Here is a 27,084-nt window from a genome sequence, read left to right as displayed (position 1 = left end):
CGAACAGCCACGCCTCTGCTCCCATCCCGATTTTTGTTAGGTCTCATCATCCTACACCCGTTAAGAGTTACTACTTTTCCTGAACTTGACACACTTCTGTATCTAGCAATAATATCTGTGACATCATGAGTGTGTTCTAGACATATGCATTCAGAGAAATTGTGTGGCTTTGGTTTTTTCCCCTCATTTTAAACAAATGGCATCATACTGTCAGGCTTTAGCTTAGTTTTCTCACTGAATAATAAATCACAGACATCTATCTGTGCGTATCTTTATAGACCTAGAATATTCTTTTTAACTTGAGTGTAATGTTCCAAAGATCAGTGGGTGACAGTGTATGGCATCCAGGCCCCTTGGGAGGATGGCAGTAATGCCAGCCATTGCTGATCCCTGCACCACCTCCGCTACCTCCCAGGCATCTGCTGGGCCAGGTAGAGGCAGGTGAGAAGGAGGAGACGGGCCACAGACAGATGGAGCTTCACCTTGGCCCTGATACCACACACCCCAAAACACTTCCACATGGACATAGAGTTAAATGTCATTCTAACAATCCCTGAGAACATGCATCACTCATCAAGACTCTAGCAGAGAGACTTTCTGCCTCAGAAAGACTAGAAAAAAATCACAAAGGAGAAGCTGGCCAGCTAGGATGGCCGGATGTTTTCAAACATCCCCAAAATTAAGAAACACTCTGGCGAAAAGTTAAAGAATGATAACAAACGAGGAGAGATTATTTCAATACGAATGATAGACAAAAGGCCACAAATGTCTTTCTTCATGTAAAAAGCTTATAGATATAATCAAGGGGAAAAAAAAGAAATAATCCAGAAAAATACCAAAGGAGGGAGGCTCAAGAGGGAGGGAACATATGTTTACTTATGGTTGATTCATGTTGTTGTACAGCAGAAATCAACACAACGCTCTAAAGCAATTATCCTCCAATTGAAAAAAAAAATTTTTAAAGAAGAAAAATACCAAGCCACAAAGTTACAGAGACTTTGATTATCAGTCACACAGTATCAAGTCCACACTCACTACTTACTAATCAAAGAAGCAGAAACTCAAACAAGAGTGGAAGACAAGGTTCCACCTCCCACATCAGCAAAGTTTTTTAGACAAAAAAACAATAATTTGGAGAGAGAGTCAAAGTGCTCTTATTAATCAGCAGTTAAAATTGGAATCATCTTTTGGAAAGCGAGTTGGCAACATGTATCAAAATTTCCAGAATGTTCCCTCATTTTTGACCCAGCAATCTCACTGATGTGGAAACCTATCTTAAGAAAACAATTCTATTTAAAGAAGAATTTCATGCAGAATGACACTTCCTGCATATTTATAATATTACAGAATTGAAAACACCCAAATGTCTAACGAGGGAGGAGGAGCTAATTATGGCATCTCAATATGATGGGATTGAATGTGTTTTTAAAGTGATATTATTAAGTACATATGAACTTGGGCTTTCCTAGTGGCTCAGAGGGTGAAGAATATGCTTGCAATACAGGAGTCCCTAGGTTAGGAAGATCCCCTAGAGAATGGAATGGCTACCCACTCCAGTATTCTTGCCTGGAGAATTTCATGGACACAGGAGCCTGGAGGGCTACAGTCCATGGGATCATAAAGAGTCAAACACAACTGAGCACCTAACACATTGCTCAACACTAGGTGAGGTCGTGAGACCTCCTGTAATCCTTACCACCTGGTAGGGACCATTATCAAGCCCATTCTACAGGTGGAAAAACTAAGGCTCGTAGAGGAATGTGATTGGTCCTCCTTCCTGGATTAGGACAGAAGAAGGATCAGTTACCCGTGTCAGCTGGACTGGAAGCCAGGAGCTCCCTTACCGAGATAAGATCTTTCTTGAGTACCAGAGTCATGCCATCGCTGGAGCACTTGGGCTGGATCAGGGTCAGAAGTAGCTCCTGGTTGCACCCCTTATTGGGAGTGGTGATCTCCACTGGTGTGGGTGAGGGCTGCAGCCCACTGCCTGTGGGGTAGCAGAGGGGCCCCCGCAGACAGTCACTGTGGGGTTCATTGTGCGCTGAGGTGTTAAGCATCTCTCTAGCTAGGTACTCTCAGCATTCCTGAGATGCACATGAGGAATATGGGGCTCCCATCAGCTGCTGCAACTTTCCCAGTTCACACAGCAGGTGGATGTAGCAATAGATCCCAGGAGAGGGCCAGGGAAGGGAGTGGAGGGAGGCAAGGGAAGGGACCCAGGTGCTCACCACAGCTGTGGGTCCGCAGAGAGACATCACTGGCCAGAGGGAGCTCCACGAAGGATGCTACTACACTGGCGTTGAGCCTCCGGGCCTCCCCCAGCAGTCCTTGGGTTGTGTTTGGGAGCTGGAAGCCAGGGTTGATCCTATCTGGAAAGATCTTCAAGGAGTATTCACCAGTGGTCTAAAGACAGGAAGAGAGGTAGAGCAGGGAGCTACGGACACAGTCAGGGGCCACACAGCCTGGCAAGGTGTGCCTGCAGGCTGGCCAGGGTCTGCCAGGCCTCAGTCAGGCTCTGTTTTGCTCCTGCTGGTTCCCCTGCCTGGACCACCTCCCCTCATCTACTGGTTCCTGTCTGTCTTTCAACTCAGCCTGGAGTTCACCTCTCCAGGAGACTTCCCTGATGCAGTGGGCTGGGTTAGGGGCCTCTCTAAGGGATCATGGAAGGCTTCCTGGAGGAGGTGCCATCTAGGTGAAGGTCTGAAGGAAGAATAGGTAGAGCAGAGAGGGCAGAAGGATCATCGTAAATAAAGGCTCAGGGCTGGGGTGATGGTGCAGGAAGTTTGGGTTTTTTCTTTGAGGAGCCTTGGGAAGACCTGAACGGGGCTGTGTGTGTCTCAAAGCAAGACTCACCCAGATCTGCATGTTGTGGTTGGCGTCAATTAACCAGGACACGTAGGGTGGACCCTGAAGGATGAGCACGGCGGCGTCAGTATCTCTCCAAGCACAGCTCAGCTCCAACTTCACGGTCACTGTCCGGGGCCTGGATGTGGGGGGGAGACGGACCCCCCCGCATCAGCGAGGCGGTAGTGCGGGGTGTGGGGCGGTGCCGGGAAGCTTGACCAGGAATTGCTGGGCCAGAACAAGACCTGGGGTCGGTTGAGCAGCAACTGCGCTCCTAACCTGGTTTGTCCTGGGTCTGTCGGGTGGGCGTGGAAATGGGCGGGGCCCAGACATAGGCGGGGGTGACAGTTCTCTAACCAGGCCGGGGCCGGGCTAAGGCTTGGACAGAAGCGGGACTTTATAGCGGGTGGGGCTGGCACCCTTACCAGGCCTCTGGGCCCGGTAGGATCCTCAGGATGTGCGCCTCCTTGTGGCCAGCCACACCTTCCAAGCGGCAGCCCCGGATCGGGGCGTAGGCTTTCGGGCTCCATTCGAGCGTGTGGCCCATGTCCTTCTGGGGTTCCAGACTGCAGAACGGTGAGCTCGAGGCTGCGGAGATAAGCGCACCTCAGTCTCCTCTTGGAGCAGCCTAGCATCTAATACACAGGCCCACCCTCTCCCACAGTAATGGTGGGGCAGGCAGGATGGCTTCCAGGTGGTGTAAGGGGTAAAAAAAGAGAACTCTCCAGCCAATACAGGAGACCTAAGACACAGGGGTTCAATCCCTGGGTCGGGAAGATCCCCCTGGAGAAGGAAATGGCAATCCACTCCAGTATTCTTGCCTGGAGAATCCCATGGACAGAGGAGCCTGGTGGGGTACAGTCCATGGGGTCACAAAGAGGCAGACACAACAGAAGCAACTTGGCACGCATGCAGGCAGGATGGAGCAGCAAAGAGTGGGGGCTTGGGAGGACCTGGGTTCAAATCTACTTACAGCAGAGTGACCCAGGGCAAGTCCCTGGCCTCTGTTTCCTCATCTGTCAACACATTTTATTTAAGGTATAAATGGTATGTTAGGGATGCAACCCAGCAACTGCCTGTACATCATCCCCCTTTTATCCCTCTTATAGTATTTACCATGACCTGAAATTATAGAATTTGTATACCTGTCTATTATCATCTTCCTACCACAGTGCCAGCTCCAGGAGGGCAGGATCTGAATTTGTCCCCACAGGGTCCCCAGATGCCTGGCATAGGGCTTGGCACATACTAGGGACACAATAAATAATATGAAAGTGCTGTTTTTGTAGGTCAAGGGACTGACAAATGGCAGCAGTTTCACAGGGTTCAATCTACCATTTGATGAAAGGGTAACCACTGTCCTAAGCGACCCAGGACAAATCACATCCCATCTTGGTGCCTTAGTGTCCACATCCAAGGAATGAGACAGAGGAATTCAGATCCCTCAAGAGCGGAGTCCTGAACCCAGAGAGGCTACTGGGGAGGCAGACCTTGGTCCAGACGAAGAAGGATGCTTTGCGGGTTGGTCAGCTCAGCAGCAGAGGCGATGGGACCCTTTGTATTCGCCCAGTTGAAGAGCTGGTCCTTGGTGGTGAAGGATGGCAGCTGTGTGGTGTTGGCATTTAGGGCCTCGTGAAAGACCAGTTTGGAGTCCTGGGGAGACATGTGGCAGCTCAGGACGCTGTCCCTGGGCCTGAATGCCTTCTGTCCCATGCCAGAGGTCAGGAGATAACTGGGGGAGGCAGCCAGTTGACTGAGCAGAGAAGGCCAGGGCTGAGGAGGCCGAGGCTGGTGGAGCCGAAGTCAGCCCACAGGCCCCTAACTAGGGCCCCTCAGAGCCAGATCTGCCCCATCTCTTTTCCACGCCTGGGGGGGCTGGGTGAACACACATCCATGTTCATCCACCTGTTCAAACATCACCCTCCCACCCCTCCATAAATCTTCATTCAGTCTGCACTTAGCGTGAGGCTCCCGTCGGTTTCCCCAACACTCTTGTGAGGGACAGTGCCTGGCTTGGCCACCCCTGCATGGGGCTTGACACACAGTAGGCACTAAGAAATATTTATCTGACTGTGTGCTGGGTCTTGAGACCAGCCATGAAGATCCTGACATGGCAGCTTCATCCTGACACCTGGCACACGGCAGGTGCTCCCGCACATGGAAATGGAGAAGGGAAGATAGAAGACGTGGATAATAAATGAAGGAAAGACAGACAACTGGTCCCTGCTCTGGGAGATCTGCCAGAGACCAGTCATGCCTCACGCCATTTGAAACAACAGAAGACAGAGGGTATTATTCCACAGGAAACAAAAGGAGCAAGACAGGTCCCTTGAATGAACAGAGATGAGGATCTGGGTGGCTCCAGCACCTCACTGCCTCCACTGCCCATCCCTCATCAGAGACTCTGGTGGGCTAGAGAAGCAAACAGGAAAGCCTTCCTGGGGTAGAAGTCAAAGGATTCATAGGAAGCTGCTGGGGCCATGGACTCAGAGTTCCTCTTCCATCCATCTCCAAAGCCAGAGGCGTTACACTGAAGCAGCAGCAGCTTGAGAGCTTCAGACTGGATAGTAAGGCGGGACTGCCTGACAGTGGAAATAGGCAAGACATCCTAGAATGGCCCGCTTGGAATGGAACAGGACTTTAACAAGGGGGCAAAGAGATGAGGACCTGGGGGAGGAGCCCAGTGCCCACCCCCACCCCATGGAAGGGCTGGGGCAGTCGTTTAGAGCTAGAGAGTTGGGTTGGGTGCGGAGGGGGAGATTTTTACCATCTGACCCTCAGGGTCAGCTCTGTAAAATGGGAAGTAATAGGGATTAAAGGGCACTGGTCAAGCTCTTGGCGCCGGGTCTGACACAGAGTCCGGCGCCCTCCCCCGGTGAGGCTCTTGGTCCCTCCAGAGGCGTCCAGGCCCCGGCTGCTTGGGGCCGGCTCCGGAAGCTGCGGGCCGAGGTCGCGCGCGGCCCGGGCGGCCCATCCGCCCCGTCTCCCGGGCCCGGGTATTCTTAGCCCCGGGGAGGAAGGCGTGGCCGAGGCCGGAGCCGGCGGCCGCTGCGACCTTCCGGCCCGGCGGGCGGGCGGGCGCTTTTCATGTGCCCTGCGTCAGCCAGAGCCCCGCCGGGCCGAGAGCCCGGGGCTGGGCCGCCAGAGGGCCCGGGAATGGGAAGCGGGGAAGCGGGAGGCGGGGGAGGAGCCGTGGCCGGCCCGGCTTGCCCGCACTGGGAGCCGCGGGGTCGGTGCCGCTCCGCCGTCCGGGTTGGCTGCGCTCCGCCTGCCCTCCCGGGGCGTCGGGGGCTTCCATGCCGGCCCGCTCCGCCTGACTCTGCACTGCCTGCCGCCGGTCGCGCACCCCCTCAGCTTCTCCCGCTGTCCAGGCCCGCGTCCCAGGCAGCCCGGGCCGGGGCCTGTCTTCAGGTCCCCTCCTCCTCTCCCCCTCCTCGAACCCTTAGGCTCTCAGTCCATCCGTTCCTCCCACAACAGGCCGGCCCTCTTTCCGTTTCCATATTTCTTTCTGTGTCTCGCTCCCACTGGTTTTCTTTGCTCTCCCCCGAGCTCCGGCTCTCTCCCCTCTGCTTTTTCTGGCTGTAAACAACAGCTGCTTCATCTGGGGGGGCCACCTCCCAGGGCCTTAAACGTGAACGAGGCAGTGCAGCCGGCCAACCCCACTTCCTCCAGCCCTGAGCCCCCCGACTGTGGTCCCAGCCAGTGGACCTTCTCTCTCTCTGGTGGATGTGTCTGACATTTAAAATTTTAATTTTTTAAAAAATAATTTTTCTCCAATTTACGCCATGTAAATTACAGCAAATCTTGCAAATTCAATACAGTGAAAAGAACCAAGCAGATCCCTGTTCCTCATCCCTCTCCCCAGCCAGAACTACTGTTAACACATTGTTAGGTTTCTTTCTGGCCTTTTTTTTGTCTGTACTTGAATATTTTCACATTTACATCTTGTAAATTTTTTCAAAGACAGTGACAAGGTTATTTTATGGAGGAGAATCAGTGAATCCAGTTCTCCCACTGGACAGATGGGAAAACTGAGGCTATGAGAGAGGGTTGGAGTTGGCCAATTTGTGCATCAACCTGAGGACTTCCCCCAGGTGGCTCAGTGGTAAGGAATCTGCCTGCCAGTGCAGGAGACGCAGGTTTGATCCCTGAGTCAGGAAGGTCCCCTGGAGGAGGAAATGGCAACCCACTACAGCATTCTTGCCTGGAAAATTCCATGGACAAAGGAGCCTGGCTGGCTATAGTTCATGGGATCGCAAAGAGTTGGACACGACTAAGCGACTGAGCACGTCCGCATGCATACACATCACCTCCTGGGTTTGATTCCCACCTCCCGGTTTGAGTTCTTTCCCCAGGTTCTGTTGCCCTTTGTGTTCTCTCTGGCAGGGCCCCATGGGGTTCACCAGGAAGGACCCTGGTGAGTAATGTCAGAATGAAAAAGAGAAGCAGGGGACCCTGGCCCACAGAGGTGGACAGCAGGGGCCTCCCAAAGCCCGTGCCTGAGGCTGCGGTTGGAGGTAACACACTCACGTAAGCCAGCTGGAGTGGGATTCCTGGTGCCTGCAATTTCAGGAAGATGGATTTGTTCACGCTGAGGATCAGCAGCACCTCTCGGGGCTGGATGCCACCTTGCTTGGATGTCTGAAGAGTCAGCTCCAGCATTGACATGTCCTGGGATGGGGGCAAGGGGAGAGACACATACACAGATCAGTCAGGCTGCACAGGCTGTGTGCCACCCAGGTCAGCAGCGCTGACTCATTTACTGTCAGCTTCCATTTCATTCTCCCTGCCCAGCTTGTCCACTCCTGTCTTCCAGAACCCGACACAGTACCTGGCCCTCAAGCAGGTACCCAGAAAATATTTGCTAAACAAGTGAAAGATGAGTCTCGGCAAATCCAAGGAGACATTTTTTTTTAATGATCAGAGGAAGGGATAGATTGGGAGTTTGAAATTGACATGTACATACTGCTGTATTTAAAATAAAATGCCTGGGACTTCCCTGGACTCCATGCCTCCAATGCAGGAAGGCCGGGTTCAATCCCTGGTCAGGGCACTATATCCCACATGCCGAAACTAAGTTCACATGGCACAACTGAGACCTGCTGCAGCCAAATAAATAAATATTTTAAAATAAATAAATGCAATGAGCCTGAACTTTATTCAGTAGTCAGTTGAGGTTTATTATTTCCATTAAACACCTGCTGTGAACCAGCCTGTGTGACTTTAGAGCACACCGTGTGGCCTTTCTCTGTCCCAATGCAGCAGTGTTGAGGCATCAAACTCTGCCCCCCAATCGCAGTATTCCTATTTGCCTTTCTAGTTTAAAGTATTAAATACTCATGCTTGGTTGGGTAATACCATCATTTTGATATTTTATAAGAAAAGTGAAGTTGAAATCATTTCTGTCTCGACTGCATTAAAAAATTTAATTGATCATGGTATATGTATTTAGAATGCTTTCCTAACAACAACAATAACAGCTAATACCTAACATTTATATAGTGCTTCCTAAGTGCTTGGACTGTTCTAAGTGCTTTATACATTGACTCATTTAATCTCACAACAACCCTGCTATTGCTGCTAAGTCACTTCAGTTGTGTCCGACTCTGTGTGATCCCATAGACGGCAGCCCACCAGGCTCCCCCGTCCCTGGGATTCTCCAGGCAAGAACACTGGAGTGGGTTGCCATTTCCTTCTCCAATGTGTGAAAGTGAAGTCGCTCAGTTGTGTCCGACCTTTAGCAACCCCATGGACTGCAGCCTACCAGGCTCCTCCGTCCATGGGATTTTGGAGGCAAGAGTACTGGAGTGGCTTGCCATTGCCTTCTCCGCACAACAACCCTAAGATCTCACAATACCACTGTTATTCTCACTTACGGATGAGGAAACAGGACACAGAGAGGTAAAGTCATTTGTCCATGACCACACAGCACATGAGTGTGGAACTAAGATCTAGACCTAGGCAGGCCTCTGCTCTCAACTGCTATCCTGCCCCATCATGTTTTTCTATACCTCTTTATTCCCAGAAAGAAAAAGAACACAGCAATCCACAAGGCAAAGTTTCCATTGAAAGAATAGACTTCTTTGGGCCTTCCCTGGTGGTCCAGTGGTTAAGAATCCACCTTCCAATGAAGAGGACATGGGTTCGATCTCTTGTTGGGGAAACTAAGATCCCACATGCTTTGGGGCAACTAAGCCCACTAGCCACAACTAGACAAGTCCACGCACCGCGACAAGAAGATGCCTGCACGCCACAGTGAAGACCCAGCACAGCCAGAAAGAAAAAAAGAAGAACCCCCGCCGTGCCCAAAGACTGAGCCAATGGAGCATGAACGGGTGACTCCTGAAACTGAGACAGGTGCCGGCCTCAGAAACCCTCCTTTGGACTTATAAGGACAAAGACAGATGGAAACATTTGATTGAAACACAAACTCCAGCTGTTCACAAAAGCTGGCAATCTCTCTCCAATGAGACAAAACGCTGACCCCCCTGCCCCCCAAATCTCCTTAAATTTATCAAAAAGGAGACCGATATTTCAAGATGAAGACATCAGTGGAAAATTTTTAGATTTAACTTCTAATTATCTCCTGGCCATTTCCCCAACTGATGTCAGACAGCCAGAGTGTTTCAGCTGGAAAAATCTGCCCAGAAATATTTCCACTACCTAATAATGACACCGTAATGACACTGCTTTGTAAGTTTGCTCTTTGAAACAAAATAGAAACAAATAATATTTCATTTTCAATGTTTCATAAATATTTTTTTCATTTTAGTGAGCTATTAGGTTGCTAATTTTTGAATGATCACTTTTCTGCTGGTTTATAGTAGATTGATATATCTTGAATTTATGTTTGTGTAAGTTCACTTTTTGGATTAATTTCTGTTTTCTAATGGGTTTATAACTTTGGGGTTTTGAAATATCTTGTGTCATCAGCTTTAAAAAACAGTGTACATTCTAAACACTTTATGGATTAAATATTGGATTTAATATCATATTTTGGCAAAATAGGAAATTCCACTCCAAATGTCAGAACTGACACTTTGTTCCAGGATTGTGATTAGTTCTTGAAATTAACTGAAGTGAAGGGAGACCCACCTTGCTGTTGTCAGGAAAGGCTCAGGCACTGCTGCCCTGTCTGAATCTTCAAGAATGGACCCACCCCAGCTTCATTACCTAATTGCCTATGTATTATTAGCTTGAACCATCAAATATGATTTCACAACTCTGTGTATATGACCCAAACCCCTCAACCGTACACTTTAAGTGGGCAAATGTTTTCACAATAAAGCTATTAAAATACGACAATCAAATATCAGTACTTTCACAGGGTTCAGTCTAATGCGTGCCCAGCCCTATGCTATGTGTGTTGCACATGCTCTCATCGAAGCAGGGTCAGGTATTTTCCCATTTCACAGATGTAGCAGTTGGGCATAGGGAGGACCCCTGCCAAAGTGAGCGGTGAAGTCAGATGCCCAGTACCCATCAGCGTGGTGCCAGAGTGGGTGCCTGGACCCCTGGGCAGCTCGCCTAGACGTGTCCTCCCTCTCAACCCTGCCACTCCGCAGACTGCCCCACAGTTCATCACTGTCCAGCCCCATCTGTCTGTCCTCCCCAGAGGAGTGAACCTCACGGCCCATACGTGGCAAAGAGATGGGTCCTATGGTTAGGAGGTGCCGCAGCTGCTGCGGACAAGGAGAATAATCCCTCCTCTGCCCTTCGGTGGATGCCCGCAGGCTGAGAGCACAGCCCCCAAGGTGGGAGGAAAGAGCCCTGTGGCCACCCATGCCTGTTGACTGTCCCTGTTTGTGCCTCAGTTTCCCCATCTGCAAAACAGGGATAGGACAGGGTGGAGACCGAAACCAAGTGAGGCTCTGGATAGAGGAAGTTGAAGAAGAGAAGTGGAGGTCAGCGTCGGGTCACGCTGAGGGTGAGGGGTCAGGAGACTGGAACGTCGTGACAGATGTCACGACACACTCAGCTCCGCTCCCAGGGCTCACATACCAATCCCTCCACTCCCTTGTCACCAAGTCCCTCCCTGTAGAGTTGGGGGTGGGGAGGGAGGAGGGGGTGTGGGCTGAGGCCCAAAGAGAGGCAGGCAGGGGCCAGGGCCATGCAGCAAGTGAGCCCTGTAGAAAGTCAGGGAGGCTGGAGAGCCGGGCTTCCCCGGGTCTCGGAGCTCCCGGCGCGAGCTCAAAGGTCAGCTGGTTACCAGAAAAACCCAGCCAGGGTTTCCATAGCAAACACTTCCATCCCGTGGCCCTGACTCATCAACACAGTCACTCACATGCAGACTTCCCTCTTTCCTCCCAGCCCCGAGCCCAAAGGTAAAGGGGCCTGCCTTGCCCCCCATCCCAAGCTCCCAGTCTTCCCCATGGCATCCTGGGGATTCTGGGAGCCCAGCCGAGGTGGGCAGGCCAGTCACGCCCTCGCCCCCAGCTCTGCCACCTGGGCCGGCCAGGGCCTGCCCGGCCCCTTCCCTGAGCCAGTGGGCGGGAGACCACGTTTCTATTTTTGTGCCTCTGGCCCACAGTTGCCATTGTCGGCCCAGCAGTCAGTGGCGGGAAGGGGGATTTCAGTGGGGAGGCCCTGAGCACTAGTAGCCACTTATAGAAAGCTGCTTCCAGCAATTCTTCTAGGAGTGGAGCCTCGGGCCTGCCTGCAGCCCCCACCCTCCTAGACTGGAGGCGGCCAGATTGGAGCCGGCAGTCCCTTTGCTCACCCCAGTGGAGTCAGACTTACAGGCAGGGTAGCAGGAGAAGGGTGTCAGAGCCAGACGGACCTGAAGTCAAACCTGGCCTCAGTCATTAGCCTGTGACCCTGGGCAGTTACTTCCTGTTTCTGGGCCTCAGCTTCCTGATCTGGAAAATGGGCTGAATGATATACCTACTTCATAGATTTGTGAGGATTCAGTGAGATTCTGCGTGAAAAGTGGGCGGTCCAATGTCCACCCAAACGCATGGCAGTGGATTGGTTTTCTCGACCCCCCATTCCCCCACTGCTCACTCATCCAGAGGAGGGCCACAGTTTAGGGGCTGCGGAGGTGGGCATGAGGGCTGGGCAGCTGCTGACTGGAATTGGGACCAGTCAGGCCTCCCTGTAGCAGCCCCTCTCTGGGCCTCAGTCTCCCCAACTGTGTAGGCTTAGTATTATATGGCTCTTTGATTCTGTCTGCCTCCTTGGGGCTCCCAGTGTTTGGCATCTGGGAGTCGGTCTCCAGCCAGGTGGCTACAGAGTGTGCTTCTAGAACTCCCAGGAGAGGCACGCCACTCTCCCCAGCTGAGGGTTCCTGATCAGCCCATGTCATCTCTACTTCCCCAGTTTCTTTGTCTGTCTGGGAGAATAGCACTGGGCCTGGCCCGGGGCTGCTATGCTCTTAATGGGAGACAGGAAAGAAAGCACAACTCTGTCCTCCAGGAGCTTGGCAGAGAACAAGACTAACACCCCCAAACAACCAGTAACGCTGCTAACCTCATGGAGGTGGCCAATCAGCAAATGCTTATACAAAGTTACATTTCCCCTACCTTCCAATATTGACCCACCAATCCAACCATCCACCAATCCACCCATCCGTCCACCATTCCACCCACCCATCCACCCACCCACCCATCCATCCATCCACCCATCCATCCACCCATCCACCCACCATCCACCCACCCATCCACCCATCCATCCATCCATCCACCCATCCATCCACCCATCCATCCACCCACCCACCCATCTACCCACCCATCCATCCACCCATCCATCCATCCACCCACCCATCCACCCATCCACCCCCATCACCCATCCACCCATCCACCACCATCCATCCACCCACCCCACCCACCCTCACCCCACCACCCACCCATCCACCACCCACCCATCCACCCACCCATCCACCCATCCATCCACCCACCCACCCATCCACCCCATCCATCCACCCATCCACCCATCTATCTATCTACCCATCCATCCAAACATCCAACCATCCACTCAACCATCCACCCACCCACCCATCCACCCACCCATCCACCCATCCATCCACCCATCCACCCACCCATCCACCCATCCATCCACCCACCCATCCATCCATCCATCCATCCATCCATCCATCCATCTGTCCTTCCAACCATCTATCTATCTACCCATCCATCCAAACATCCAACCATCCACTCAACCATCCAACCATCCACCCATCCATCCACCCATCCAACCATCCATCCATCCATCCACCCGTCCACTAATCCATCCATCAATCCATCCACTCATCCACCCATTCATCCATCCACCCATACAACTATACATCCATCCATCCATCCAACTGCCCATCCACCCATCCAGCCACTCATCCAACCATCCATCCATCCATCCACCCATCCAACTATACATCCATCCACCCATCCACCCATCCAACTGTACATCCATCCACCCATCCATCCATCCATCCACCCATCCATCCACCCATCCACCCATCCATCCATCTACCCATCCATCCATCCATGCATCTGTCCTTCCAACCATCTATCTATCTACCCATCCATCCAAACATCCAACCATCCACTCAACCATCCAACCATCCATCCATCCATCCGCCCATCCACCCATCCATCCACCCATCCACCCATCCATCCACCCATCCACCCATCCATCCACCCGTCCACTCATCCATCCATCAGTCCATCCACTCATCCACCCATTCATCCATCCACCCATCCACCCAACCATCCACCCAACCATCCACCCATCTACCCATCCATCCATCCATCCATTCATCCATCCATCTATTTACTCATCCTTCCAATTCCAGGACTGACCCTGAGTTGAACACTGGGGATATAGCACTGAGATGAAGACACAGTTCCTGCCCAGTCTGTCTGGCCCCGAGTCCATGCCCCAGTCCACCAAGCCCGTCCCTCATATCTGCAAGGCCTGGGACAAGGACACATATGACAGCCCCTGGCCCCAACCCACCCCTCTTCTCTTCACATGAACACATGTAGACAACCAGCCTGGATGCTCAAGCTCTGCCATGCTCACCCCGCAGCCCCCTATAACCTCCCTGCCATCGCTGAGTCTATCACTCAGTACCAGGACTGCTGACACCCACCTCTGCCTCCTGTAGGAGTGGCTCCAAGGCCAAGGCCAGGTCTGCTTTCTCTCTGCGCCACCAGTGCGCACTCTTAGTCACCTCATGTAGCCCTCAGATCTGGAGGAGCTAACCCCAGCCATGCAGTATCCCCTCTAGAGGAAAGGACAAGAAGGAGCCCCATCCAACCCTGGGAGGAGGCTCAGTGCATTTGGGCAGGGAGTTCCGGCATCCTGGGTACACAGGGCAGGGGCTGGAGAGGGATGGCAGAGGGGTGCAACTGGAAAAGGGCCTGAGAGGGGCTACCCATTGTAGGTCCCTGGCAGGGGCCTCCTCGCCTAAGTCTGAGGGCTGCACTGCCTTCCACAGCCCTTCACAGGATGGCCTAGAAGAGCCCGGGGCCCCCTGCCCTCCCTCTGCCTGAGCAACCTTGTCTGCCCCTCTGGCAGGAGGCAATCAGCACCAAAGTCCTGAGTTCCGTCTGCTTGGGGGTGGTGAGGCGGCGTCAGCTCCCTGAGTTTGCCCAGAAGCGGGGTGAATCAGCGGCTGTCTTGGCTCTGCCCTGGCTGCCTGGGGTTTGTTAGGAGGATAGCAGATCAGTGCAGTCGGCCTGACGGGAACCGCTGAGACACCAGGCCGGTTTCCTGTCTCCACGGGTCAGGATGTGACCCCGGGCCCCCTCCCGGAATCCAGGCTCCGGCCTGCCCTTCGGGGACCCAGCGAGATAGAGCCCCTGCCCAGCAGCCCCCTCATCTGTCTGCAAATGTCCCAAACACACACACACACACACACACACACACCCCATACACACACACACCCTGAACCTCTCTTTCCCGAGGCTCTTGGCCGCCACAGCTCATGTGCCGCCCACCCACAGGAAATCTGAGGATTCAGACGCCACGCGGGGATGGACGGGAAACTGTTTCTCTGTGCCAGGGTTTGCAGAAGGCTGCCATAGGTCGGGAGGGATTGGGCTGGTTGCTGAGACAGCCGCCACCCACGCCACTGCTGCCAGCTCGTGTTTCTTGCCTCTAGGCCTTTGCTCAGGCAGTGCCCTTTGCCTGGAATGCCCTTGACGCCCCTCTGTCTGGCTCAACGCTGGGAGTCATTTCCCTACTGCCCCTTCCTTCCACATTCAATGATCATACTCCCAGGGCCCACAGCCCCTGGCATCCCCTTCCCTCTACTGCCAAGTCCATCACTCAGTACCAGGGCTTGACGAGGCCCACTTCTGCCTCTCCTGCGAGTGCCTCCAGGGCCGTGGCCAGAGCTTTTTGTCTCTGCACCATCAATGCCCAACACAGGCTGACAAAGAGCAGGCACCTGGTGAGGACTGGTTGTGGGGAACTGTTGGACTGGAGATCCCCGTCTTGGCAGCTGCCTGGCGAGGAAGGGACACCCCAGGGAAACAACAGTTCTTTTCCGTGTTACTGCAGTCGGTCCGATGGGCTTGTGGGCTCTCTTGGGGCAAGAGAGCCACGAGCATCCAGCTCCAGGAGGCTAGACCTCAGCTGCCCTTCTGCAAGTGCATTCATAGTCCCTGCTTCAGCCACCTGGTAGCAGTTGCCTGTGGGGATCCAGTTAGTTGAGTAGTGTGAAGGTGCTCCGTACATTGGAGCATGTCAGGCCGAATACGAGTGCTGACCTGAGAGGCATGGACCCCACAGAGGAGAGGCTATAACGACAGGCACAGCTACTGTAGGTTAGGCAGTGGCTTTGGCAGAACCGTGCTTGGTATGCTGCCTGCATTGCCCCCTGGATTCTTACAGCCCCCTTGTGAGGTAGTTATGGTCATCACCCTCATGTTTCCCATGGAAAACCAAGGCTTGGAGAGGTGGCCCAAGGTCATGCCCCTATAAGGGGTGAGGTTCAGTTTAAAGACAGTCTTGCTTCAGAGCCCATGTTCTTGACCCTCCAGGTCACATAGCAATACATTCATTCATTCATCCATTTGTATACACAGTCACTGGGGCACATCAGGCCCTGGGCCAGATTCGACTACTCCATGATTCTTTGGTGAGTCCCTGAGCCCGAGAAATGTGTATCTATTGGAGCCTGGAGAGAAGGAGCCCCCCTGCCTGCCCAGGGCGATATGAGATGCTGACCAGTGATGGATGCAGAACTGGGGCCCCCATCTCCTAAACCCCAGCTCTTTCCATCACCCCCTCAAACAAACAGGCTCAGCAGTCCTGGAGGCTGCAGCCTGGCTCCTTGAGTTAAAAGCTGGACACTCCATGGACTGAATTCTCTGGTAGAGGCAGAAGGTGACAAGGAGATTCTGTTGTCATGAGTTTAGGATGACAGGTTACAGCAGCATCTTGTCGTGCCCCTAAAAATCCTCCAATGACCGTCACTGTTCACAGGATAAAGACCAGGCCGCTTGCTGTGGCAACGGGGCCTTGTCAATCTCCCCTGCGGTGCCCCGAGGAGAGATGTATGCTCATGCTACAGCAAGCCATGCGATGCTGACCCCAAACGAGGCCCACCTCCCTGCCTGTGCGTTCACTCTGTGCACTCACTATGTCCTCTGCTCAGCCCCATGGCCTCCTCGCTCTGTGAGCTCTGGCCATCCTTAGAGTTCTTGCAATCTCCAGGAAGCCCTGCCTAACTCCATAACAGCCCTGTGCTCCCTGAGAAAGCTCCAGTCACCTGGGTCCTGGCTGTCTGTCTGCACGTGTCTCCCATGGGCCTGGGTGCTTGGCCGGGAGCCTTCTCTGACTCTGGCCCGCTGCTGAGTGATTGGGGCTGGGGGTGTTCCAGCCACCCAGGTGAGGCGCCGAGACCTGAACATCCGAACAAACAAAATGAACTCGCAGAGGGCAATCTCATTTTCCCTATCATTACCAAACTTGAAAAAAAAAATTACAATGGCTATCGAAGCCACATAACATGTGTTTGGCTCTATCTGGAGCTCGGGGATTATCAAGGCCCACAGTCCTCGTGGCAGGCAGGGTGGTGGGGAGCAGGGCCCCCCGATATTGGTGGTCTGGGCACCATCTTATCACTGCACAAAGGCAGGGCAGCCTAACAGTTTCAGGGACCACAAGTTCACCCCGAGCTAATACCACTAAATCGCTATCAGGACCTGAGGCTGCATGGGCCAGGTGTGGTCACCAGCCCAGGAGGGCCAGGTGCCCCCTGAACACTGAAATCCACTGGGGAATCCAGGGGATAGCCTAGTTTGGAGTCTCCAGGGATCTAGTGAACTCTGACCTCAGACATATTGCTTCACCTTTCTTGGCCTGCCACGGGTCCCTCCTCTGAAAAATGGTGAGATAGACCCCTGACAGACAGGCCCTCGAGATGCTTAATACATGTAAGGTGCTTAATTCTGTTCCCACCACTTAGTAGGCCTAGCATAGTACCTAGCACACAGTAAGTGCTCAATAAATGTGTTATTAGTATCAGGAGGGACCTAGACAAACTCATGGTGGGTCTTTTCGGTGAGGGGAGGAGAGTCTCAGAGGTGACGTCATCGGGTTCCAGACCCTGACCCGGTCACAGGGGTCTGATGATGACATTCCAGGGAGGAAAGCACTTTCTCAAGGTCAAGGCTGCCTGGAGCAGAGCTGTATCCACTGAGAAGAAGTGAGCACATCACCGGAGGTGCACGAATAACCGCTCTCCTGGCTTTTTTCCGCTCCCCTGCTGGCCAAACCCAGCCCTTCCCACCTGGGTCTTGTGCAGTCTGGGGATTATCAAGGCCCACAGTCCTTGTGGCAGGCAGCATGGTGAGGAGCAGGCCACTCCCCCCGATATTGGTGGCCTGGGCACCGTCTTATCACTGCACAAGTGCAGGGCGACCTAACGGTTTCAGGGGCCACAAGAAGAAGATTACCCCCAGAAATGCCTCTGCTGACAGGCCCTGTGAGATGTCCATGTCACTATCCTGGCAGGAGCCCTGGTGAGGACTCAGCCCACCACCCCAGGGACTGAGTTCTCATCTCATTGGCCCTGGACCATCCTCTGGGTCCCCACCCGACCCTGCCATTGGGCACTCACCCCTAGGAACGTCAAGAAGAGGATGTGGACTTCTAGGGTGGCATCGGGGATCTGAGCCACACAGCCCTCAGAAACCTGGCTCGTTATGTATGTCACCTCGGAGTCCACAGGCTGTAGGTCACAGTAGACTGTTTCTGCAAGACCTGTGGGAAATCACAGGCGGAGAGAGGGACAAGTTAAGGACCAGTTAAGAACAAGGTGGTGACAACTGCTCCCACTTTCTGAATGCCGACTGGATGCTTGGCACTGTTAAGGTCTTTATTGCATCTTCACAGCTATTTTACAAGGTGTGTGTGTGTGTGTGCGCACACACGCGCATGCTTGGTCACTCAGTCATGTCTGACTCATTGCGACCCGTGTAGCCCACCAGGCTCCTCTGCCCATGGAATTTTCCAGGCAAGAATACTGGAGAGGGGTGTCATTTCCTCCTCCAGGGGATCTTCCCAACCCAAGGTAGATATCATTATATTCATTCCACAGATGAAGAAACTGAGCCTCAGAAATGAAACATTTCTTACCTGAGGTCACAGTGCTAGCAGGTATAGGGTCAACAGATAAAATGCAGGATGTCCAAATTTGAATAAATAAATGCGTATTTAAAGTATAAGCATATCCCAAACATTGCATGGGATATACTTAGACTAAAAAATTTTCAGTTTTTATCTGAAATTGAAATTTCACTGGGCAGCCTATATTTTCATTTGCTACATGTGGCAACGCTAACGGTGTGGCAGGGCCCACATGTACACGCACCCAAGCCTCTAGGCTGCTTCGCTCCAAAGGATCAGGAGGCAAAACTTCTCCTCGTGAGCCTCAAGGAGGCTTGAGAGTCTCCTGGCCCCGGCGGAGAGAGCAAGCCCAGGTTCAGAGGGCAGGGCCGGAGTAGGCCGCAGAGCCTGCTGCCCGGAAACGCAGGTCCTGAGGGAAGGGAATGGAATTTCACCCCGACCCAGCAGAGGAGGAAGAGGAAATGAGGCCCCTACACCTCGTCCGAAGGAATGTGCCGGGGAGGAGGGGGCTCCGGAGGAGGGAAGGACAGAGAAGGGGCGACTGTTTGGGAGCTTGTGTCCCCGTCTTGTCGCGCTCACTTCCTGTTTGCTTGGAGATCAAAGATGGGCGCGGAGGGCCTGGCCGCACGTCCAGCCGACGCCAGCCCAGAGGACGGGGGCGGGGGAGGCTTCTTCCGAATCGCGGGCTATCGGGCTGGCTTTGGCTTAACCCGGTCTCCTTGCCCAACTTTCCACTGGTGGGCTCAGGAGCCCCCAGAGGTCAGAGAAGGACATAAAATGGCCACCCCACCACCACCACCACCACCACACCACCCGCCAGCAACCACTTGGGAAGGATCAGTTCAGGACAAGAATATTTGGCTTAGAAGTCCTCGCCCTGGCCCTGTCCTGTGTGCCAGGGACCCCAGAGTGCCTGTGGAATAGGGCATTTGAAAGCCAAGGTCCCTGGAACCAGGCTGACCTGGGTTTGTGTCTGAGGAGGTGAACTACTTCACTTGGGGCTTCGGTGTCCTCGTTGGTAAAAGGACGCTAAGAATAGAATCCACAAAACCATAGAGGTGATTGAGAGGACTCCATGAGACAAGGCGTATGGCTGTTTGTTGCTGTTTTTACTTTTTACTCTGCAGTCTGTAGGATCTTAGCTCCCCAACCAGGGATCGAACCTGCACACCCTACCGTGGAAGCACAGAGTCTTAACCGCTGGACCGCAGAGGTCGTTGTTTTGATTTTAATTCTTTGATTGACTTTGGCCATCGGAGAACAGTTGGTCCCAGGTGGGTGGTGAAGTGGTGGGACAGGACAGCTTGCAGGAGAGGGGCCTCAGAAAGGGAGGTCACTGGTGTTTCAGGCTCAACTAGACTCAAGGGCTGATACCTTTTGTTGCTGTCCCCCCTACTTGGGGACCCACCAAGTTCCTCAGTGCTCCCCACCTTCCCCCTGACCCTGTCAGTGAGAACAGACTTCTTGGCTGTTGCTTAGTCCTCCTGTATAGTTGGGAGACTGCAATCCAGAGATGCAGGATGTCCAGAGCCACACGGCACACACAGCTGACCGGGCCGGCCTCGGACCTACCTCTCCCCTCGCAGCCTGGGGTCTGGTCTGCAGATTAGCCCAGCGCCTTCCTCCTTCCTTCAGACTTTCCCTGCCCCCTCCCCAGACTTCCAGGAACCCCAGTTCCTCCCAGATCGCTGGGGCCGCCTGGGGCCACCTCCTCCATGCCGTCAGCGGGAGAGGCCACAGGCCTGGCCATTATGTAATGATCAGATAACAGGCCAGGCTGGAAGATCAGATAAGAGGTCCATTTATTTTGGGGCCTTTTCGAGTCCTGGCCGCCCCCACCCCGCAGACGAGAATGGGGAGACAGGAGGGAGTGTGACGCCCAGGGCCTGTCTCCCGGAGCCGGAGGCGGGCCCAGACAAAGCTGAAAACAATCCCCTGGCACCAAGGGAAACTCCTGGGACCTGGGTTGGAGGAGGCGCCGCTGGGGGCCTGGGTGACCGGGTGAATGAGAGACCCAGCAACTGGGGAGCCACCTCTCCAGCCCTGTCTGCTCCCTCTCCTCCCCCACCCATGAGTGCAAAGCCACCTCGGGGGCTTTCCAGATGGCCACCCCCAGCACCTAGAGAGGCCAAGAGGATAACGGTCAAGCAAAACCAACTCAGGGGCTGGACGGTATGAGCAAAATCCCAGCTCTGCCTCTTGGAAAGCTGGTCACTGTAAACAAGAGCCTAACTTCTCTGAACCTCAGCTTCCCCCTTTGCAAGACAGCTGCCATAATGTTTCCTGGGCATCAGGGACTATTTGGAGGCTTTGCGTGAGTTCATTCATTTGATTCGTGCAGCAGTTCTACAAGATGGGGACTGTTATTATGATCACTTGACATGGGGGAAACCAAAGATTAGGGAGAGGCAAGAATTTGGAAAAGATCCTGATGCTGGAAAGATTGAGGGCAAACAGGAGAAGGGGGTGACAGAGAACAAGATGGTAGGATGGCATCACCAACTCAATGAACATGAATTTGAGCAAACTCCAGGAGATAGTGAAGGACAGGGAAGCCTGGCGTGCTGCAGTCCTTGGGGTTGCAAAGAGTTGGACATGACTGAGCAGCTGAACAACCACAGCAAGAATTTGCCTGAGGGCACCCAGCTGTTAAGTGGCAGGGTTCATACTGGAGCCCATACCATCCAGCTCTAGCACCCAGCACCCACTGCACAGGCTGTGTTACCTGCATGAGGTAATCCGCGTACAGATCCTGGTATACAGTCAGTTTTCTGGACACAGAGGCCGTGATCATTCTATGAAACCAGGGCAGGTCCTCTTTGACAGTGGTCTTTTCTGCTTTTTATTTTCTTCAGTCACCCAGTCACCCTTCAGGATCCAACCATGGCCTCACAGATTTCCCTGCGTCCAGCCCAACCACTGCTCCCTGGGCCTGGCCACCAGCAAGACCTCAGCACTCCTTTCCCCAGTCTGTCCTGGACTGCTGATGTCTCTGGGTTAAGGCCACCTTCCACAACCTGGAGTGGAGTTAAAAAGTACCAGGATCCAGGACTTTCCTGGTGGTCCAGCGGCTAAGACTCTGAGCCCCCAATGCAGGGGGCCCAGGTCTGATCCCTGGTCAGGGAACTAGATCTCACCTGCCTCAATTAAGAGTTCCCATGCCACAATTAAAGATCCCACATGCTGCAACTAAAAAAAAATTAAAATGGAAAGATAAAGTGCAGGGACCGAAAGATGTTGATGTTTCAGATCCTGATTTCTCTCCTTTCCAGCTTCCTTTCCATGCCTCAGTGCTGTTATTTGTAAAATGGAGTGGTCGTAGTCAAAATACCTTCCTCAGTGAGTTGGTGGAAACATTGGTAAATTGACACATGCATGGCGCTAAACAGGATTCCTGCTCAGGAACTGGTATCGCTGTCAGTTATTTATGTCCATCAGGGGGAGATGTGAACGTTTCCATCAAACACACCTTGTTCCTTGCCCTTTCTGTGCCCTCTCCCTGACCACTTCTTTTCAACTCCTGTACATCCTTCAAAACCCTGTTGGGAAAATCTCATCAGAACGCATCCAGTTGTGCTCTAGGTGGGAGACCCACTATAGGTGCAGGAAAGAAACCTAATGTGTGGGGTGAGACGATTTGGCAACAGAGAGAGCGCCACTGTCTTCCCCAAGGCACTGTGGTGTATGGTTGGGTCCCAGGCTCGAGCCCCTGTTGCTCGTTTCTGAGCTGTGTTACTCAGGCAAATTCCTTCACCTGCCAGTGCTCCAGTCTCCTCAGCTGTGAGCTGGGGGTAACAGGAGAGCCTGCTTCACTGGGCTTTTGTGCAGGTTAAGTCTGATAGTACACTTAACAGGCCTAGAGCAGTGGTCTGGCCTTCGTCTCCACCTTTGTCACAGGTATTAAAGTCAGTTTAACCCTGGATGAGGGTCCTCTTTAGCCTCCAGAGCTGATGCCCCAAAGCTGGGCTGGAGCTAGAAGAAGGGTCTCCAGAACCAGGACAGTCAGTGTTCCAAGACTCCCACAGCCACCCAGGCCACCTACGGCACAAGACAAAGAAGCCGAGTTCAGCAGACAACCTGGGTCTGTCACTAGTCCCAAGCCTAGATTTCCTCATCCATAATCTGGGTACAGAGACAAAGGGCTGCCTGACGCACTGGAGATGCAGAGGAGGTGGTCCCTCCCGCTCACCCCGATTCCTCATCAGGCCCTTGAGCAAATAAATAGACCAGACTTGTCCTCCGAGGGCCCAGCACTGACCTAATGGGGCCCATGAGAAATTGAGATCAATTCTTTCTCTCCCTCTGGGGCTTAGTGTTACCAACTATCTGGCTGAAGTGAGAACCTTAATTAATGGTCCTGCCCTCACTGTCCCCAGGGAACCCCTGTCTCCTGGTTCACACAACTCCTGCTTCAACCTACCTTTCCTCCTGGCAAACGAGAAGCTGCCCCAAATGCAGACTCTAGGGATGGATATCTATAGGCTGTGTCCTGCACCCCTAGCCCCTTCTCAGGGGTCAGGGCTGGGGAGACCCTCACACAGGTGGCCAGCAGCACAGGGGACTCCAAGTCACACCTCCACCCTGTCTTTCAGCAAGCACTTACCCACACTTCAGAAACACTCTTTGATTCCAGCCACCCAGCACGGGCCACGAACCCCAGCACCTCCACTTCTGGGACTCTATCCAAGTGAAATACTCCAAAATACAGGAAAAGATGCATGTACCAAAAACGTGCTTGGAAGTGGTATTTATAACTGGTCCCAAAGGGGAAACCACCTAACTATTCAACAACAAAGGATTCATTAGGGAAATGATGAGATGGCACGTTTAAGGGAGAGAATATTCTAGAACCACAATGGAATGATCATGGAGTCCACATGACCACATAGAAAACTTCTGGGACATAAAAAGTTTACATAAGATTTCCAAATTTGATCCACTTGCATTGAAATTACCTTAAAAACTAGACAATAGTCAGTAAGAAAGACACCAGCACGCTAACAAGGCCCAGATTAAAAGAAGGAGCTGGGAGGTCATTTCCCCGACTCTTATGCATTTTCTTTGAGGAGCAGACTCGAGTGAATATATGGTTAAATTGCTTTTTAAAAGCAATATACATATTTGCTCTTAAAAGAAATTCCAACATGACAGGAAAGTATGTTTTAGAAAGTGAAAATCCTCTAAAAGAACCTGGTGCCCAAGAACAGTGACATTGGGGTTTTCTTTGTGCATATGGTACGTTGCATATGTGCTAAGTCGTGTCTGACTCTGAGACCCGCTGGACTGTAGCCCTCCAGGCTCCTCTGTGCATGGGATTGTCCAGGCAAGAATACTGGAGTGGGTTGCCATTTCCTTCTCCAGGGGATCTTCCCGACCCAGGAATTAAACCCGAGTCTCCTGTGTCTCCTGCACTGGCCAGCAGTTTCTTTTACTGGCTGAGCTGCTTGGGAAGCTCACAGTGTGTGTTACTGCTATTTTACTCTTACAGAACTGGAGTCAGTACTGCACGAGCATCTGACAGTGTGTCCCAGACAGATGTCCCCAACAGTGTCGGTCTGGGAATAGCTTTTTCTTGGTAACCACTATGTGAGATTCCAGTGCATAGTCAGCCATTTCATGGAGCCCAGGCTGGTGGACACTGGGTGGCTTCCAGCTGGCCGGCTTTTGTTTACAGGCACCTACGGACCATACATCCTTACTGGGTTGGGCAAGTAAGGCCTTGGGGCTGACTTCTGAAGGCAAGAATGTTACACAAGTTAGGGTTTTGAAAGATTCTGCCAAGTTGTGTTCCCAGAATGCTGGACCCATTTGGGGACCTGTTTGGGTCCTATTTTTGACCGCTGGGGTGCCAGCACCTGCCAGCAGGAGCAGATTAATATGTTATTAGGAGTTTTTCCAATTGGTTCTTAAACACAGCCATAATTAAAAATTAAATTTTATAAGCTTACAATGAAATAAATCACATATTTTATGAGTAATATATATCAAATGTATACTATTGTATCAAAAGTCATAAACCCCTAATTATTTTATTCCCTTTCTATTATCTGTGTTCTTAAGGTTATCTACGTCTGTCATATCTGGGTGGTGGAAATAGTAGATAAAGCTTTATTATGGCACAGCCGCCCCAACTCCAAGTCTGCCGAGTTGATAGCTTGAAATCGGCTGGGTGGGAACATTGACACCATGGATATTAACAAACATTAACTGCCCCCCCCTCCGCTCCTACCCACCTCTCCCAACCCACTGCTGACTATTTGCCAGCACACCACTGCCTTCGATCCTATAAAACCGGCCCCTAAAGAGCTGTGAGTGTCTTTCTCTGATGACCTAGAGAAAGAGAGTGTTATCAAACTAGAAAGTAAGGGAGGCTGGAGAAAGGCAAGATGGCCGGGCACCTATTGTGGAGTTCAGGTACAGCTTCTGTTGGAACTGTGTGAACTCAGCAGGTCAGAGCCTCCACATCCCCTCCTGTAAAATGGGGTGATAGAGGCAGCCATCTTGGAAGATAATTCGGAGCTTATGGAGAGCAGCTGCTGTATCACTGCCTGATCAGGAGCAAGTGGTTTGACCACAGGAGCCACAGGCCTGGGGCGAAACCCTGCTGGATCACTTAATGTCTGAGACTCAGTTTCCTGTATTGTCAGTGAGGCAGTGGGAAGAGCTTAGAGACCCATTAGGGACCTTAAAATGCCTTGGCTGGAGTTAGGGGCTTCCCTCATGGCTCAGTGATAAAGAACCTGCCTGCAAAGCAAGAGACAGAAAGACGTGGGTTCAATCCCTGACTAGGGAAGATCCCCTGGAGAAGGACATGGCAACCCACTCCAGTATTCTTGCCTGGAGAAATCCTGTGGATGGAGGAGCCTGGCGGGCTACAGTCCATTGTGGTCACAGAGAGTCAGACATGACTGAGTGACTAAATAACAGTAACGACAGGGTAGGGCAGGGAGGGGGTGATCACCATTGCCGCTGTTCCCATTCTCACCCCATCCCTAAAGGAGGTCCTGGATGTGCCAAGCTGAGGGGGTGTCCACAGGGCTATCCGGGGGCTTCAAATAAATGAGGGGCAGGGCACAGAGAGGTCCAAGGAGAGTGGCATGAGGGCAAGGGGTCCCCGACTCCTCACTACCTCTCGTTGGTCATTTCAGAAGGTCGCAGAGGCCATGACCGCCTGGAGAAGCCCCCAGGCTGAACCCCTAGTCTGGGCTGTGCCCCCACTATGCACACTTCTTGGGTATAGGGGGAGGGAGCACCCAGTCAGAAGGGTTCCAGGAACCGCTCACAGGCCCCCGGGGAAGGTGAAGGAAGAGGAATTTAATCCTAAAACCACAACAAACAGAAACCAGCTTGCCACTGACTTTCCCCGAGGGGACTTCTCATCCTCTACCCAGCGACCCGAAGGCAGCCCCCAAGATCACACCACGAGGAAACACAGCAGAGATCTGAACCCAGAGCCCAGGTTCTGACCATGAGACCACACACCCTCCCATCCCACCCATGCCTCAGATGAGGAGCTTAAGGCCCAGAGAGGGCAGGGGACTCTCCAGGGGCTGCACCGCACTCTAGGACCTGGGCTTCCTGGGGAGAAACTGGACGTAGCCTGAGGCCAGAGTTAAGGTAAATAACTCATCCCTGTTTGCCCCAGTCATTTAGGATGGAAAGTTCTTCATCCTGCCAAACTGGGATGGTAGGTCACCCTGTGACATCTGTCTTGGGTGGTCCAGACCCGCCCCCTCCCCCCGGGACAGCTGCACTGGGCACGAGTCGGGACAGAGGGAGGAGACTGGGAACACTCGGGGCCTGGTCTATGCCCTGGGGGCCCAGTCACCCCCTCCCCGGGTCCGTGGACACCTACTTGTGGGGCCGAGACTGCACACGACCAGCAGCAGGGCAACGGCCTGGCAGAGCGCGCCGCGGTCCATGCTGTCCTCCCGGGGGTCTGTGTGCGGGGCCTTATCCGGTGTCCAGGGGCAGGGCTGCGGACGGGCGCGGGGGCCGGCGTGGGCTCTCGCGGGGACCCAAGGGCAGCAGGCAGCTGGAGCGACGGCGTCCCTGCTCCAGCCTTCTGAGGTGGCGGCCGAGGGGTCAGGAGAAGCGGGCACGGGAGCGTGGGGCCAGGCCGGGGGGTTGCTGGCCCAGCCTTAAGCAGGGAGAGGCTGCAGGGCTTCTGTGGACGGTGGCGGTGGCGGCGGTCCCGGCCTGTGGATACAGATGGAGGCTGGGGTCTGACCGTCAGCTCTGGGGAGCTCCGGCTCATCCAGCCTGGCCCGGGGAGGCAGGAAATGCGCTTCCTTAGAGAAGGGGCCGGACCAGGCGGCCTGCCAGGCGGGGAGAGGAAGTGCCACGGGCTTTGTCGCTGGGTGGGGGGCCCTGGGGCGGGGGTGTTTGTGGGGGGGAGGCAGTGGGGTGGGAGGACCCAGGCTCCAGGCTCGTCCCCCCACATACCCCACCCTCCCATCCCACCCTCTCCAACAGCTGGCTAGTGGGGTGCATCTGGCAGCCCCAGGGGGGCAGATGAAAAGAACCATCCTAACAGCCCACCAACGGGCACCGTCAGGGGCCAGGCCTGGCCAAGCCCTGGAACTTCATGGGGAACTCAGCTCCACGAACTCGCTGTCCCTGTTTTGTAGGTGAGGGGACAGAGGCTTGATGAGGTATGGTCAC

At 53.3% G+C, this 27,084-nt stretch overlaps 1 protein-coding gene across 1 annotated transcript in view; it reads right to left on the bottom strand.

Annotated features, from left to right (window-relative positions):
- ENG (endoglin) overlaps positions 1–26,711 on the bottom strand; it is a 31,661-nt gene extending 4,950 nt beyond the window's left edge. Inside the window, exons 1-8 of the mRNA XM_055399416.2 lie at positions 26,276–26,711; positions 17,912–18,054; positions 7,375–7,515; positions 4,335–4,497; positions 3,270–3,432; positions 2,854–2,983; positions 2,229–2,403; positions 1,845–1,987 (exon numbers count right to left, since the gene is read on the bottom strand). Of these exons, the coding sequence (XP_055255391.2) occupies positions 1,845–1,987; positions 2,229–2,403; positions 2,854–2,983; positions 3,270–3,432; positions 4,335–4,497; positions 7,375–7,515; positions 17,912–18,054; positions 26,276–26,342 (1,125 nt within the window). The 5' untranslated portion in view covers positions 26,343–26,711. The remainder of the gene's footprint in view (positions 1–1,844; positions 1,988–2,228; positions 2,404–2,853; positions 2,984–3,269; positions 3,433–4,334; positions 4,498–7,374; positions 7,516–17,911; positions 18,055–26,275) is intronic.
- Between the last annotated feature and the right edge of the window lie 373 nt (positions 26,712–27,084).

This window comes from Moschus berezovskii, chromosome 11 (genome assembly GCF_049115385.1).
Source record: "Moschus berezovskii isolate FMDL1 chromosome 11, NW_MosBer_1.0, whole genome shotgun sequence".
NCBI classification, from domain to species: domain Eukaryota; kingdom Metazoa; phylum Chordata; class Mammalia; order Artiodactyla; family Moschidae; genus Moschus; species Moschus berezovskii.
Note: the sequence above shows the minus strand (reverse complement) of the source record. Positions and strands in the feature narration are given on the sequence as shown.